The sequence below is a fragment of the Peromyscus maniculatus genome, chromosome 8 (assembly GCF_049852395.1).
Source record: "Peromyscus maniculatus bairdii isolate BWxNUB_F1_BW_parent chromosome 8, HU_Pman_BW_mat_3.1, whole genome shotgun sequence".
NCBI classification, from domain to species: Eukaryota; Metazoa; Chordata; class Mammalia; order Rodentia; family Cricetidae; genus Peromyscus; species Peromyscus maniculatus.
In genome coordinates, this window is record NC_134859.1 from 84,525,114 (window position 1) to 84,541,508 (window position 16,395).

Sequence of the window (16,395 nt, forward strand, 5' to 3'; positions counted from 1 at the left end):
GTGTCTTTCTAGCCATAGTAACTGACCTCAGAGAGAGCTACCGGTAAAGGAAAAGCAAAGATGGTTGTGAGGCAGCCAAAGACTCTTGGGGAGGGCAGTGAGAAGTCTGGGCGGCGGGATCTGAGAGGTGGCGGCACTTGGTGTGGGAGGCCAGGTAAAATGTCCCAGAAAAGATGGCATTCCAGCTTGGTCAGGAAAGCGAAGGGCTGGAGATGGGGGAGAGGTGTGCTGAGCAGACCCACATAAGGCTTCAGGAGGTGCCCTGGAACAGGCAGGGGGACTGGGAAGGAGCAGATGGAGGTGAGGGGTCAAAGGCGGGGGGCAGACACTGGGCAGTCTGCAATGGGAGCTGCAGCTACAGATCAAAGTACAGAAAACAGAGGAATGAGTCCGTGCAAAGAGAACGGGACTCCAGTAGAGCTAAGGACAGGGAGTAGATGGTGGCAGCTGGGACCAAGGCCAGGGTAGGCAGGCCTGTGTGCCAGGATGTGCAAGGACTGTGGAGAAAAGTGGACCATTGCCAGTGACCTCTGGCACTGGGCAGTGGCTGGGGAGCCCGGGGCAGCACTTGGAGCTACGCAGACAGCAGAGAAATTGTAAGGGGGCCCTGAGGCTTCTCCTCACTCCCGGCAACCCAGGGTCGCCCTGCCCTCCCTAGAGACCGGAAGGTCCTTCCAGATGGTTAGTAACAAGGAAAGGACAGCCCTGAGGGCGGGCTGGTTCTTGGCAAAGCAGAGGGTACCCTGCTGACCGGTGCCAGCCTCAGCAGGAGGACAGATCCAGCAGATGGCCTGGTCCCAGGGTGCCTGGCAGGAGCAGACAAGATTCCCCAGGCCTCAGAGCCAATGGCAGAGGCGAGGGACCTGGAGGCTTCCCGCTGGGAGGACACCATGCTGTGGTGCCCTGTGCCCCCTGGATGTGTTGGGAGCAGGGAGGAGCTGGGACGGGGCTGAGGATGGCTACTGCTGGGTACAGATTTCCTAGTGATGCCAACCTGGATCTGGACTAAAGTTTGTCTGCCACCACACTGCCCGCATACCTGATCCACAATCCCTCTCTCTCCCAAATTACTGGCTCCAAAAGATGAAAAATAGCCCCACATTTCAGGCAGAAAAAGGGGTCAGCAAAGGCTGTATGGACACAGGGTACCTCTAAGGTGACAAGGGATGCCCTCAGATACCACAGGAAGGGGCAAGGCTTAAAGACTCGAGCCACAGCTTCTGTGACCTTGGACCGAAGGGGAGGCATGGAGAGTAGACTCAACGGAGACATCAGAGCCGGGCTGAGGACTTGGAGAGGTTTATGTTGAAAGTCAAGTCTGCAGACCAGAAATGATGGACGGCTCTGCAGAGAAAGCCTCATACTCCCTACGCACCCCACAGTGGGTACAAGAGCCATCCACATTGTTCCCACCAGGAGCTGGTAGACTCAGACACATCCTTGGGTAGACAAGGATGTCACAAACATGCCCAGAACAACAAACACACCCACCAAGGTGCACAGCACTAAGGGAAGCCATGAGAAATGGCCCCAGGAACACACAGCAACTCAGAGACATCCACACTGAGACCCGATTCAGACCCACATGTACTTCCAAAAACCCTAGCTAGCACTATGCCCAAAGACACAGAGGGTCTAAGACCAGTCACACCCCCCTCAGCATACCACAGAGCCACAGAGGCAAGGACACCCATTCACACACATACACAAATTCTAGCTGCAGAAATAAACACAAAACAGTACTTGAGGGCCAGCAATACAGCTCAGTGGGGGCTTGCGGCCAAGCCTGATGATCTGAGTTCGATGCCTGGAGCCCACATGGTGGATTGAGAGAACCAAATCCCCTATGCTGTCCTCTGACTTCCACACACATATACCATGGCAATCAGACTCCCCCCCCCCATACACACATACTAAGTTTAATTTTTTAACATCAGAGCAATGTATGGAGTACACAGAGACTCAGAGAAAACATCCTTTCTCTGCTCCCCTCTACGAGCAGGGTCAGGACATTTGTGGTACCTTTAGCTTCATTGGCTATGATGGCCCCATCATTGTGAGTCAGGGAGTTGATTTCCTGAACCGAGAGCAATAAAAGTTGTCCTATCCTGAATTCGGTCACCTGTCTCAGCACAAGGGACTCAGATGACTGAGGTCCAACTGGTGTTCCTAGGAGATGGGCAGGCCAGACCTGGCTAGAGCCACACTGACTAGGCCCCACTGTGGACTCCACGCTTGTACACACCCACTGGGCAGTAGCTGGAAGGCTTGGGTCACAAACAGGCCCAAGGGAGATGACAGGGTGGTGGTACCAGTGTTTGGGAAAGATCGTGCTAGCTCTGGGAAGGGTACAAATGGAAGAGAAGCCATGTTTGTGTTTGGGGGACTTGGATGGATTCATGACACTGCCATTCAGCCCTGTAACTTGCAGCTCTGTGCCAGAGCCTTCTCAAGCAAGCCCTGCCTCCTTCCATGGTCCTCTCTTCAAACGGGGAAAAGGGATCCTTTCAGCTGGTCCCAGCAGGAACCAGGTACATGGTCTCCCAGCAACTCTCTGTCCTGGTAGGGGAAAATTGCAGCGGGAAGAAGTCCCTGGGGAGATGGGCCATCATCCACCCTTCCAGGCATTAACCCATGGGGCCTTCCCTGAAGATGGAACGCAGAGGCTCCTCCTCCGCTGTGCAGGAGGGACACCTCTGGTCCCTACCCTGACCCCCTTCCTAGTTGTAGATTCCTCGGCCTGTGCCCAGCACAGTACCTGGTATGTAGCAATACCCGCGACAAATCTGTGGCAATGAATAAATGCCAATCAAGCAAACCAGGCAAGGCCAGCAGGCAGGGGGTAGTTCTTAATACTAGGCCTGGCCCCGGCTGTTCTGAGCCTCCCCCACCCACCCACCCCCGAGAATGACACGGGTCTAAAAAACCCTGAAAGAATGAATGGCAGGGAGCTGAGCATAGTGGTCCACGCCTTTAATCCCAGCACAGAGGCAGGCGGATCGCTGAGAGTTCGAGGCCAGCCTGGTCTACCCGGAGAGTTCCAAGACTGCCAGAGCTACATCATAGAGAGACCCTGTCTCTAAATAAATAAATAGATAGATAAATTAATAAATAAGGCAGAGACAGAAGGGACCCAGGGTCCCTCTTCCCTTCACTCAACAAAAACATCACCAAAACCAAAACATCTCGAGGACGTGCAGGGAGGTCTAGCCTCCCCAGAACTCAGGGACCGGGGAAGTAGAGCTGCATTGGAAGAGAGACTAGCGGGACCCGGCGCGAGTGGTGAAGGCTTGCCGGGGGTGAGGCAAAAACAGGAGCCAACCATCCCCCAGGACCCAGCTCTCAGCCGTGGGGGAGGGGACTTCCCCCAGGGAGCCCAGGAAGTAAGCTAACTCCCCTAGAGTGGAGGAAACAGCTTTGTCCCTCCAGGGCTGAGGAGTTAACCTCACCTCTCCAGGAGTTAGTCTTGGGATTCGTCTCTTCCCCTACAGCGGGGCCTCCTCCGCCCACTCCAGCCCTTGAGGGGCGGGACGGATCCCCACGGGCACCTTACCTCAGCTCCTTCCCCTTCCCCTGGGCAGACCTCCTAGGGTAGGCTAGGTGTCCGCGTGACCCCTCCTTGACCTCAGGCCCCAAAGGAGCATCCTCCAGAGAGGAAGGCAACCCACGAGTCGCACCCCCTTCCTTGATCCCCAGACTGACGCACACACCCACCTCCCAACTCCTGCAAATCCAAGTCCACGGAAACGCCAGCTCCCAGCCTAGGGCTCCGCCACGGGCCCGGGTGGCCGCCAGCCTGCAACCGCCACGCCGCACACGGCCCTCCCCTAGGGGTCCGCAGCGACAGCAGCGGTTCGCAGCCCTGCGGAGGCTGAGTGTGCGAGAAGGGGGTGCGCAGCGGGAGCCGCACGGCGCCCTGGGCCGGGGCGCACCCAGGGAAGGTCATGACTTTCCGAGGTTGGGGGAGGGGGCGCCTGCCGCATTTGGGGGAGGGGGCCGACCCACGTGGAAGGCACCTGCTGCGGTGGGGAAAGGGAGGGGGCGTTTCTCCGAGATGATCCGAAGGGAACTCGCTGCAGCCGCACGCCCCGCACCCCTAGACCAGTCCTCCGAACCGTGGGTCGGGACTCGATCTCCAGGTCCCCGCCCCCCCCCCCCACCTCCTCCGAACCCCACTCGGCTACCGAGTCCCCCACAGCCGCTCGCCCTTACCTGCGGCCACAGGTGCACGCGCGCGCGGAGCCCGGTCCCGCGTCGGGCGGGGGAGGGAGAACCGCCCGCTACTCCCACCCGCGCAGGCTCTCCCCTCCCCCGGCCGCCTCCGCAGCCGCCGCCGGTGCCCTTTGCTGCAGTGCGAGAGCCGCCGCCGCCGCCGCCGAGCGGGCCCGGGCCCCGGTCGCCCCGGTAACCGCGACTCCACCTGGCGCCGCGCGTTGCGCTGCCGTGCGCATCCCCTCTCGGCCCCCTCCCGTGGCGCGGCCCCGCCGGCGCAGCCCCGCCGAAGAGCCGAGGAGGCTGGTGGCTACGTCGCCGCGGTCACCCGATACGCCGGCCCGCCGCCCGGGACTCGGGTTGCAGCAGGAGGGAGGGAGGTTAGACAGCCTTGTGGAAGCGCGGGGGGAGGGGCTGTGGCTTGGTCTAACCTCTGGTCCCTTCCCAGGATCCTCTTCACGGTACCCATCCCCAAAGGTCTTAGTTACCCCCACCTTGCCGGCCCTTAGCCTCCGCTCAGCAGCGCCCTTTTGCCCCCTTAATCCTTCCATGACTTAATCCCCGACCAAGTCTGGGAGGCCCAGCATGCCTAAGTTTCCTTGCTGGCCTCTGATCCGGCCTTGCTGTGTGTGATTCTGGCCCTTTGCTGGGTGTCTCTGTGCCTCAGCTTTACAAAAATGAGCCTCAGACTTATCCCTGGTGGGGAGGAATGTGATAAGCTGTATCAAGAGATGACACGATGCTGTGTTTATTACTAAGCTCTGGAACAAAGGTCCGCTATAAACTCTCCTTCCTTCCATCAGAGCAGAATTCCAGACAGGCAGACAGACCTTAGCTCCACCACGGGGAGCCCACCACGGGGAGTCCACCACTCAGCCCACTCCAGTCCAGCCTCATTCCTGCCCTTCCCCAGCACTAGCTCTGACCCACACTCCATCTAAGGAACCTGAGGCACCAGGGACCTACCTGTCCACCACCCTGTGCCTGTCTTCAGCCCATCACTATCATTGTCCCGACCCTCTGTCTGTCTGTGGTCCCGACCCTCTGTCTGTCTGTGGTCCCCACCACACTCGGCCACTCGGGACAACTCTCTCCCGCCTGTCATCCAGCCTTAAGAACGGGCACACCCCCTGCTCTCTTGTTCCCAAATTCAGCTAAAATGGAGCTGAGAGCTGGAAAGGAAGTGGCTCCATACCCTCAGAATGATGCTCAGTGTGCCAAGCTGTTACTAGACAAGTTCCTTCAGCCCGGGTGCCCCCGGCTCTAGTATCTCATAATCTCCTAGCTGGTCACAACATCCTTTCGGTTCATTTCCCCTGGGGAAGTCCAGCTTTGGCACACTCCAGTGCATGAAGAACCGGACTTCTTCCATCCAGGGACCTGGCAGCTGCTGCCCTTCTCCTACCTACGACCATAACCATCGAGTCCAAAACTCCCTGGCTCCAGGTACAGCTTGAACTCCTGACCCTCCCATGCCTGGTATTTCTCCCCTGGCAGTGCCCAGGCCTGAGCTGGGAGCATATGCTGAGATATACTCTCCTGTCAGGGAAAATGAGGCTTGCTGAGGAATGGGGGAACAGGCTCAGAAGCAAGGGCTAGACACCCTAGTTCTTTAAAAATGACAAGAAGGGTGATAGAAAGACACCACGCAGAACTTCCTGGTGGTCAGACGGGGGGGGGGGGGCAGGCTCTACTCAGAACCGAAGAGTGGGTCATAGACAGGGTAATAAGATGAGCGTTAATAAGAGGCTCCCAAAAGCCCAAGAACAAGACTAGGTTCTCTTGTTTAAAAGAGAGAAACAACCATGGGTTTGTTTATAAATCGTAACTATCCCTCAAAAAGGTTCCAGCTGGATTTGGGGAGGGGAGAGTAAGGAATCAATCAGGTGAGATGTGGATACGGGGCATGGAAGTTTCCTGAAAATGGAGGGCTCATACATAAAAGAGAAATAAAAATATATCAATATCCCCCCCTACAAAAAAAGGGTCTCCCCAAAGCCAAGCTCCGCCATGGATTTTGGGGGGAGATGGGTGGCTCACCTGGGCAGGCTGGCCAGCCCCGGAGGGGGTGGAATCGCCGTGGAGGTGGGAACAGAGGGAGCTGAGGAGGCACACAGGGTCCACGGTCCAGCCGCCGACCTGTGTGTGTGAAGCAAGGGACACCCCATTAGGGGGAGCGGGCAGGAGCCGCTGGGGATGGGACATTGCAGGGATGGATGCTCCAGGGGTAAGCTCTGGCAGAGGGGTGGGGGCTTGGAGTCATGGAGGCGGGTCCTCCACAGCGGCTGGCACTCTACCTAGGGCCCCAAGTTTTTTTTTTTTGTTTGTTTGTTTTTTGTTTTTTTTGCATGTCTGTCTTTTCTCTGACAGGACAGAATTTTTCACCACCTGATAGAATCGTGATTTCTAGTTCCTAACTGCCTTCTTGCGCACTCCTTGATCTGCCTGCTTTCCTTCCCAAGGAGGTCACCTCCGACCTCACAGTGATGGGGACTGGACAGGAGTGACCTAACTCCTGTTGTCTGTGCCATCTCTGTATAGGAGACTTCCTTCTACCCAAGGCCACCAGACTTGACTCTTCTAGGACTGTTTCCTCCTGCCCCTGGTCCTCTGCCCCCCCCCCAAGTCATCTCTCTGTCAATCAACCACTCCTTCTCCAAATGTTTGCCCAGCTTCACACCATGCTAGAATACTCCATTCAACTGAAAGGGCCCTGGGTCCTGCCACTAAGCCTCTAAAGGAGCAGATGGGAGCAGGACAGATAAAAGGGACGAACCTGAGCATGACTGAGCTACCATTCACTCCAGAAGTATCTGCTGGTCATTTGCTGAGTGTTTACCAGCCTCCACCTACCAATATACATAAATAAATGTTCCATGCCAGACTTGGCTGGTGCCTCTTGAAGCTTTTTCTGCTAAATCTCCCAGACAGTAACCAGGGTCCCCAGTTCCTCACCCTACCTGACCCCCAAACCATTGAAACTGGCCGCTGCTTCTTCTGACCCCTGCCCAGACCCACTTAGACTTCTGAGGTACAGGCACCGCTCGCCCGCAGCCCCATCTCTGACCATCATATTCTGCCCCACCCCCACTTCTGTCTCTGTCTCCACCGCTCTCAGGTCTCCTGAAGCCATGGTCCCTCTGGAGTCCAGAAATGTATATAAAGTGTCCACTTGGTATCCTAGGAAACTCCCTCCTAACTCCTCACCCCACCCCCATGATTCTCACACATTTCTGCTTCTTTCCCAGGGACTGACATCTGTCTCCCCATCAGTCAAGAGTTTGATTTTAGCCAAGCGGTGGTGGCGCATGCCTTTAGTCCCAGCACTCGGGAGGCAGAGGCAGGTGGATCTCTGTGAGTTCGAGGCCAGCCTGGTCTACAAAGTAAGTTCCAGGACAGCCAGGGCTACACAGAGAAACCCTGTCTCAAAAAAAGAAAAAAAAAAAAAGTTTGATTTTAGTTTTTGAGACAGAGTCTCATGTAGTTCAGGTTGGTAGCTGAGGATGGCCTTGAACTTCTGATTTTCTTGCCTCCCCCTCTAAAGCAATGAGATTGCAGGCACACACCACTACAGCCAGTTTGTGCAGTGCTGGGAATCAAACCCACAGCCTCCTGCTACGAGGCCAGCACTTAGTACCAAGCCCTTAGCTGTGTCCTTTCCTGTCATTCCCGTATAGATCTAGACAACCAACAACCCTTGCCTAGTCGCCCCTCCCCCTTTGTCCAAACGCCTTTCCTTCCTTTCCTCCTTCTTCTGCCTCAAGCCTCCCGACCCCCAGATTCGATAAACTGTCCATAACAAATATAACCCTCCTGTCCCGCCCGACTCACCCCACTTTGTCACTCTGGTACCACATGTCCCACTGACCCACCCCTAGTCTTCTGTCCCGGCCAGGACTCCTGTGCCATGCTCCAAATCCACTCAAGTCCATGCTGCTTCCCCAGCACCTGTGATACGGCATTCTCTTCCCCTGTTCAAACCCTTTCATCCTGCTGGCCTTCATATGGGTCCCACCTCCTCTGGGTAGCCTTCCCATAAGGCCTGGGTAACTGATATCCCTGATCCTAAGCCCCCTCCCAGCTGACCAGGACCCTTCACACAATGTTTAATCTTCTCTTCCCCCAGCTAAGGAGGTCAGGGCCCTGCGTGAGTCTAAAAGTCCTCCTGATCCTCACCAACCTGAATCCTGCTCCCAGGGGAACTCTGGAGCCAGGAAAATGCAAAAGCCAGACCAAACTAGAGAGGATGTCTGGGGAAAGCAAGGTCCCCAGAAATATGGCAGTATGTCCTTGATCTCTGCACTGAGGGGGGGCGGGGCATGTCCCTCCTCTGACCCCTAGTCACACTGAGTAGGACATGGAAAAGGAACTGTGGCCTAACACTCCTCAATGTGACTGAAGGGATACTGGCGAGTGGACCACTGTTCACCTTCTCCCAGAGGGGACAACCCCGGGATTCCCAGAGATGGGACACAGCAGCCATAATGGCCCCCTTACCAAAGCAGGCCTAAACATAGAACACTAGTCCTGAGAGAAAGGATTCAGAGGAAAGCTAGCACTTGGGTGGAGAGGGGCATTAAGGAGTCCAAGCTGGGGGAGGCTGAGAAGAGAGATCCCCGACCCATGTAGGTCCTGGGCCAGAGGCACAGGCACCAGCCCCTCCCTAAACCTTACTGGGGGGGGGGGGCAGGAGAGAACCAAGGCACACACGGGCTTCCAGCTCAGTCACACAGTCTGTGTTCTCAAAGGAAGTAGTGGCCCCGGTTCTGGGTTCTGTTCAGGCTAGGACTGGGGACAGGTTAGATCCAGCCTTCAGAGCTCCCAGGCCTGAGAGAGGTGCTACAGCCAAACGTTCCAACTGTCCCCCTGGGTCCAGGCCCAGTATCCTCAGCGCCAAAAGCGTCCTTTCTCTTCTTCTGCATCATTCCTTTGGCCTCCAAGACACAGCTCCCAGCCCTTCTTCCCACATTCTGCCCAAACCCACACTCCATGTGTCAAGCAGATGGCAGGGACTCGGAGACTAAGCCCCACTCCTTTCTCCCCCAGGCTCCAGAAAAGATCAAGGAGGGCCACGGCCCAGGGACAAAACTCCCCCACTCCAGGCTCCCAGCTCTGCCCGAGAGCCATAAAGTACTGGGTGACCCCCCTACAGCCCGCCTCTGCTCACACTCACCTGCTCCCGCATCCTGTCCTGCTGACCTCGCAGGGCCAGGGCATGCTGGGGGTACTTGCTCTTCAGGTGGTCCATGAACGCATCTCGCTTGCGGTCAGCATCCGCCTTCTGGAGCCCGCTGAGCGCCTCCAGGCTCTGGGCAGCAATCACCGTGTGCCGCCGCTCGGAGGTGTGTACCAGCCCCACATTGGAGAAGCGCCGGCCCCCGCTGCCCCCGCCGCCCCCGCCCCCCAGGGTCCGGTACTCCCGAGGGTACTCGGCATCGTCGGCAGACAGCATGGGGGGGCTGCTCCGCTCCGGATCTGCGAGAGGGGGAGAGGATGGAGGGTCACCAGGGTGCCACGCCAGGGGGCTGCCCATCTCCCACAAGGATCCCTGTGGGGCGGGGCAGGGTCTGATAGGCCTTTGGGAGATGGAAAGGGGGAAGAAGAGTATATGACATAAACCTAGAATTCCAAGTTAGGGTCAGGGCGCAGGTCCTGGATGCAGGCTGCTCTTTGGTGGGCTTTGGAGCAGGCAGGGGATGTTGTTGGGCAGGGGAACAGTTAGGGGTGGGGAGTCCTGGTCACCTCTCTAGCTGCACACTCGCCCCCTTCCTGAAGATGGGGAAATGAAGCCAGGCGGCAGTGGCGCACGCCTTTAATCCCAACACTCGGGAGGCAGAGGCAGACAGATCTCTGTGAGTTCAAGGCCAGCCTGGTCTACAGAGCGAGATCCAGGACAAGCTCCTAAACTACACAAAGAAACCCTGTCTCAGAAAAAAAAAAAAAAAAAGAAAGAAAAAAGAAAAAGAAAAAAATAGGGAAAAGAGCCACACTGTGCTCTAGAACATTCTCGAAGGAGAGGCTGGAGCCATGAGCCCCTTCCCCACACATGTACATTCAGGACTGTATCCTCCAGCTGAGGGTTATATAGGACAGGGGCCAGGGAATTATGGGGGTGGGGTGAGGGCAAAGGTCAGTCACAGGGCTTCTTCCCAGAGATGAATGGAGGCCCAAAATCTGGGGTAGAGAGACTCCCTTCCCCTCCCTCCCCAGAGACAGACAGATGGACAGACAGCAGAAGCTGGGCACAGAGAGGACAGAGAGATGGACTGGAACAAACTTAAGAGGAAGCAGGCAGACAAAACTCTCCCTCCCTCCCCATTCCAAGCTCCTCCCAACACACAGGCAAGCTCAAGACCCACAAGTGACGTACAGGGGACAAAGGACAAACAGAAGTGGGTGGGGGAGGCCGGGGGTTGAGGTCTCCACACTCTTCACCCCCTCCCGAGTTCCCTCAGCCTCCTCCTCCAGCTCCCCCCCCCAAGCCCTGCTTCCCCCTACTCATACCCCTAAGGAAGGCAGGCCCTGCTGGGTATCCATGCCAGCCATGTTCCGGACAAGGAATACAGAGTTGCCTGCCCTCTCCCCCGGAAGTCACCCCAGTGAGAGACAGCAGTCTCCATACATCCCACCTACAGCCCATGGAGTGTCGACCAATCGTCAGGCCCCAGCAGCCAGGCTTGTAGTCACACCAACATTGTCCCACCACAGAACTTCTGGAAGGATAGACTAGGGCAGAAGGAGTCAAGGCTGGGAATCCTGGGGCTCGGCCAGATTCACGAACGCGCTCTTTCCCTCCACACAATTATTTACCAGGCCCGCAGCCAGGCCACACTCCCTGACGCCCAACCACAGGAGGAAAGAAGAGACTGAGCCACATTTCAAGACTAGCTACCTCAGTGCCAACACACATACGCACAAGCATGCACACACACACACACACACACACACACACACACACACACACACACAGGAACCATTCTACCACCAATAACGACAGATGGACACTCCACCCACACACACACACACACAGGGTGTTGAGGAGGCAAAGAGCCACCCTGACACATACAGCACACTCTTTCAGGCTGTGGCCCAGGCCTCTTCATAGCCCCAGAGGACCCAGCTTCTCTCACTAAACTACAAGGACAACAGCTCCCATAGGTACTTCAGTCATGGGCTTCCAAGGCCCCCCCACCATCGTCAAGGCTCTCAACACTCCTGTCTGGTAGGCATGGTTGTGGTCCCCATTTCTGAGATGGCTGCCTAACTGCAGAAGCCCAGTGACAGGTCCAAAGCCACGGGAAGTCGCGTAGGCCTGGTGTTACCTAATATCTACTAGGTTCAACACTGCCATATCTCTCCGGACAGACGACACTGTGTATTGAGCAGAGCAAGCACTGAGCATACAACACATCATGCAGGTTTCCGTCTTTATTCTCTGGTCCGTCCCCCTCCTGCCCGCCCCCCAACGCTCAAGGTCTGAGTCACCACCTCTGACCTTCCAGGCACCCTTTATCCCTTACACCACAGCTACCATCCTCTGTGAGGCTCCCGAGTGAGGTCCAGACACACAGTGATGACTTTGAAGACATGTTCTCTCTCTCTCTCTCTCTCTCTCTCTCTCTCTCTCTCTCTCTCTCTCTCTGTGTGTGTGTGTGTGTGTGTGTGTGTGTGTGTATGGCACAGAAGATATACAGTTAATTTATCTAACTATTTTGTGTCCTGATATATAGTTCGGGCTGGCCTTGATCACTGATCCTCCTGCCTCAGCTGGAGGTTTACAGCAGTGTTTTTATACTTTATTGATTATCACCTTTATTTTCATAAGGATTAGAACAAATCTGAGGGAGGGGACCAAATCTCTGGTTTTATAGCTCTTGTTCCTCAGGGTGGTAATGAGATAAGTTTCTTCTTAAGTATATACGGTCAAGTTCAAAGTGAACCTGTGTTAACAGAAGCAATACTAAGTTGATACAATGTGAACAGTTCTCGGATAACAAAAGAAACCGGAAGAATCCTGCTGACTGAGTAAGGCTAGGTACCCAGGGGCCACCATCTTCCTGACAGCTTCAGACCTCATGGCAAGCCAAGATGGGCAGTGACTAAGCCGAGAAGGATGGCCTGGGTCATATGGGGGAGCAGGCTGGCAGCTCTATAGGGTAGACCCCAACCTCCCTCCTCCTTCACTCACCCTCGCTGACACCAAGAGGGTCACGCCCTACTGAGGACAGCAGAGGAGGAGACCTTCAGGGCTCAGGGCACTGGGCACTTAGTGGTCCTCTCTGTCCAGTCCGTCCATGTGTGTTTTCCCTGGCATTGTTGCTAGACCTAACTCTGGGCCCAGACTACCTCTCTTCCTGCCAGCCCTTGTGGTGATCTATTGTGTACCCTAACAAACTCGCCTGAGGATCAGAGGACAGAGCCAGCCACTAGATTAGACACAGAGCCAGGTAGTCGCAGCACACACCTTTAATCCCAGCACTTGAGATCTCATGCCTTTGCTTGGGAAGCTTGCACACTTTTAATCCCAGGAAGTAATATGGCAGGGCAGAGAAAGGTATGTAAGGCATGAGGAAACAGGAACTCACTCCCTTTAGGCTGAGGATTTCGTAGAGGTAAGAACTAGTGGCTGGCTGTTCTGCTTCTCTGATCTTTCAGCTTTCACCCTGATATCTGGCTCTGGTTTCTTATTAAAAGACCATCTAAGATTCAAACAACAAGCCCTCTCTGTCCCAGAGGACTCTGGACACACATGGACTTCCCTCCTGGCCCCAGAAGATCTCTTCCCCACTCTTCCCCTGCCCCACACACCTCCTCCCCGACTCTTGGGAAAACATCAGCATTTCTGGTGTGGGGGAGATAGTGTACTAGTCCCAGGCAGACGATGACCATGGGAACCCTAGGAGCTACCCAGTTCTCCCAGGGTGGTGGTGGTAGGGAGAAGGAGAGGCTTGGATCTAAAAGGCTGTAGGATCAGTTTAAGAACTTTGGAGAGCGTAGGCTTTGCTCAGAGAGTGAAGGAACCCAGAGTCCTGATGTCCTGCTGGGGATATAGTGAATGTCTTTCTATGAGCGCCTGATGGAGCTGTGAGGACCAGCCTAGACTAAAGAGGGAGTCAGCTCAGGAATAATCAAAGGAAATTCATTTGTATCCATTCATTCTCTTAGTCTATTTCTATTTCTCTCCTCCCACCCCAACAGGGTTCCACATAAACTGAGGCTGGTCTCAAACTCCCTATGTAGCCAAGGATAGCCTTGATCCTCTTCCCTTTGCTTCCGAGTGCTGGAATTACAGGAATGAACCACCATGCCTGATTTAAGCAGAGCTGGAGATCAAACCCAAGGCTCAAGCTGGGCAGTGGTGGCGCACGCCTTTGATCCCATCACTCAGGAGGCAGAGCCAGGCGGATGGATCTCTGTGAGTTCGAGGCCAGCGTGGCCTATAGAGCGAGATCCAGAACAGGCACCAAAACTACACAGAGAAACTCTGTCTCAAAAAACAAACAAACAAACAAAAAACAAAAACAAAAAAAACAAAAACAAAAACAGGGCTCCATGCACACAAGGCAAGCACTGTACCAACTAAGGTACACCCAACTCCCTTGGTCTTTTAGAGCCAGGGAATCTGAAGTTAGACTGTGGCCAAGTCACCCTCACTTGGGTTGAATCGGCTCCTCCCCCCAGGGATCCCAATCATTCCTACATTCAGCCAAGCAGGCTCTCCCCTGATGAGTCAGGGGTCTAATGTGTAAAACTGGGGTGTTAACCTCTAAACCCTGCCCCACAGGGGAGAAACGCAGCGACAAGGAGAGAAAGTGCGTCATTTCCAGCGAGAGACACGCCTGGCTGGGGAGTCTTGTTCTCCCATTCCCTCTGAGCCAACTCCAGCACAGTCTTCAAGCTGCCCTGACTCTCTCTGGACTGTGCAGTTTGAGGAAAAAAGGCAGGGTGATCGATGGGTCCAGAGAGCTGGCGGCAGGCTCCAGGCCCGGGGACCAGATCAATGGTGGATTTGGCCGGGTTTAGGCTGGGAGGAGTATGGGGATGGAGGAGAGAGCCGCAGAAGCAGGGATTCAGCAAATGGGGGAGCTGGGCTGGGGGAGGGGATGGCACTAGAAAAAACAGAGAACTGAAGGAGGGCTGCAGGGTCTCCCCTCTTTCTGAGGACTCTGTATGTACAAGGGCCACTATGATTCTTTTTTTCCTTCCCCTTTTGGCTTTCTTGAGACACATTCTGTACATATATCCTGAAATGCACTGTGTAGCCCAGGCTGGCCTCAAACTCCTAGTCCGGCCTCTGCCACCTGCCCAAGTACTGGATGACAAGCATGCACTGCTACAATGAGCTCGAAGATTCCTGGGTGGGAAAGTCGAGGGGACCAGGCAGGTGCCAGGGACGGACAAAATGGAGCATCGGGACTGGAGAGGGACTGTCACCTCTGCTGGGCCTGGCACCAGGGAAGGGGACGGTGGTCCCGTGGGGTGATGGGAAGCAGTGGGCGCCCCCTAGTGGCTGGCTGTGATTGAAGAGCAGGTGCTTCATGGAAACATTGTTACTTGTTCAGCAGCTTCCAAGCCCCTCCCCCAGCTTATTTATGGGCCTGATTTATTTTTACCCTCCACCGAATTCTTTTACATGAGATCACAGTAGCTCATTAGAAGAATGAAGGTCCCATCATCTCAATGACACCATCTCCTAAGTCTTCACGCTCATCCCCACCTGGCTTCTTAATTCTGCATGTCACCATCTACTCTGTCCCCTGCCTGTCGCTGGGCAGAGCTGGAACATGACATCATCTTCCAAAGAGGATGTGCAGGGGGATGGGGTGGGGGGGTGGGGGGACAAAGGAGAGAAACAGAGAGGACATCAGAGCCGCAGTGACAGACAGCGGCAGGAAAGGATGCTCAGAACCTCCGAGACGGCCATGGGCACCAAGAGGCTAGGCAAGATGGCTCTCCTGGGAGAAGGGGCTGTCACAGGTGTTCCCGATCCACAGTCTGGACAGAGGCAGGGGCCCAAAGGAAATGGGGTGTAGCAGAAAGGGGGGGACTAAGACACGCTCAGTGTGCCAGCAACTCCGGTCCCCACCAGTCAGGGCAAAGGGGCAAGGTAACCTATTTCAAGAAAAGAAGAGGGCCTGCTTCAGACCCCACAGTATCCTGTTCATGAGCACACACACACACACACACACACACACACACACACACACACACACACACACACACGCAGACAACAGAGCTCCTGGTGTCCCTCTATAGTCAGAGCAAGAGGCGCCCAAGTCACCCAGCAGCAGCCCTGAGGCGCTGCTGCCAAGGTCAATTCTGCCCAACAGCTTCATCCTGCTGGCACCTGATGCGGTCTGAAAGCCTGATGAGCTTGGAGGCCAGAGGACAAAGGTCAGAGGCCCAGATCGGCTTCTTAAATGCCAGTGTCCTAGGAGCCAGGCCCGGCCCTGTTTGCACAGGGGAGGCCTACACTGTGGCCTCTGGGTGCCCTGCCTCTCACCCTGCTTGTCTGTCTGTGGGTCCTTGGAGCAGAAGCCCATCTGTGTCTGTTTTCCAGAACCAGCTTTTCCGCCCCATACCACAGCCACCAAAGTCATTTTCCAGGCAATTGCCTTTCTGTAAACATTCCTGTGTAATATCCCCCTAAATTGCTAATGCCCAGCGCCCTGTTGAGTCTCCCTGTCACTCTAACAAGAGCCTCCGAGATGGGGGTGGGGAGGAAGGGCGACTGGAGGGGAGCAGCAAGCTTGGCACAGGTTGAGACAAGAGCTCCCCCCAGCTCCCAGACAGGGACCTCCATGCCTGCACCCTGCACCTCTCCAAGCTCTGACCACCCGGCTCCAATCTCTAGACGCCGGTCATCATAGCACAACCTCATCTGGGCCAGAGGGGGGGACAAGGAGGAAGGAGGAGGAGATCCCATGGGAGGGAGCACTGGGAGGAAAGCGGCTGAAAACACGGGGAAGGTGGTTAGACAATAAAGGTGACTTCCAGAGACCCTAAAGTGACAGAAAACTCTCATCCCTGGGGTCCCGAGGAGGGCTGGCTTTGATCTGGAACTGAGAAGACAGAGGGAGGGGGCCAGACAGAGCTTGGCTTCCTAAAGGTGCACTTGGCTTTCGGGGGTGGGGGGGTCCTATAGCCACAGACACGAGGTGGGCAAGGCAAGAGCGTGCCCGC

General features: G+C 55.6%; 1 protein-coding gene across 12 annotated transcripts in view; it reads right to left on the reverse strand.

Annotated features, from left to right (window-relative positions):
• The window catches only part of Srcin1 (SRC kinase signaling inhibitor 1), a 72,684-nt gene that overhangs the window by 38,530 nt on the left and 17,759 nt on the right, over nucleotides 1-16,395 (reverse strand). For 8 of the 12 annotated variants that reach the window (XM_076543271.1, XM_076543269.1, XM_076543270.1 and 5 more), the window contains exons 2-3: nucleotides 9,386-9,687; nucleotides 6,253-6,351 (exon numbers count right to left, since the gene is read on the reverse strand). In XM_076543271.1, coding sequence (XP_076399386.1) covers nucleotides 6,253-6,351; nucleotides 9,386-9,687 — 401 coding nt within the window. The remainder of the gene's footprint in view (nucleotides 1-6,252; nucleotides 6,352-9,385; nucleotides 9,688-16,395) is intronic. The other 4 variants (XM_076543273.1, XM_076543272.1, XM_076543279.1 and 1 more) reach the window with 1 other exon arrangement.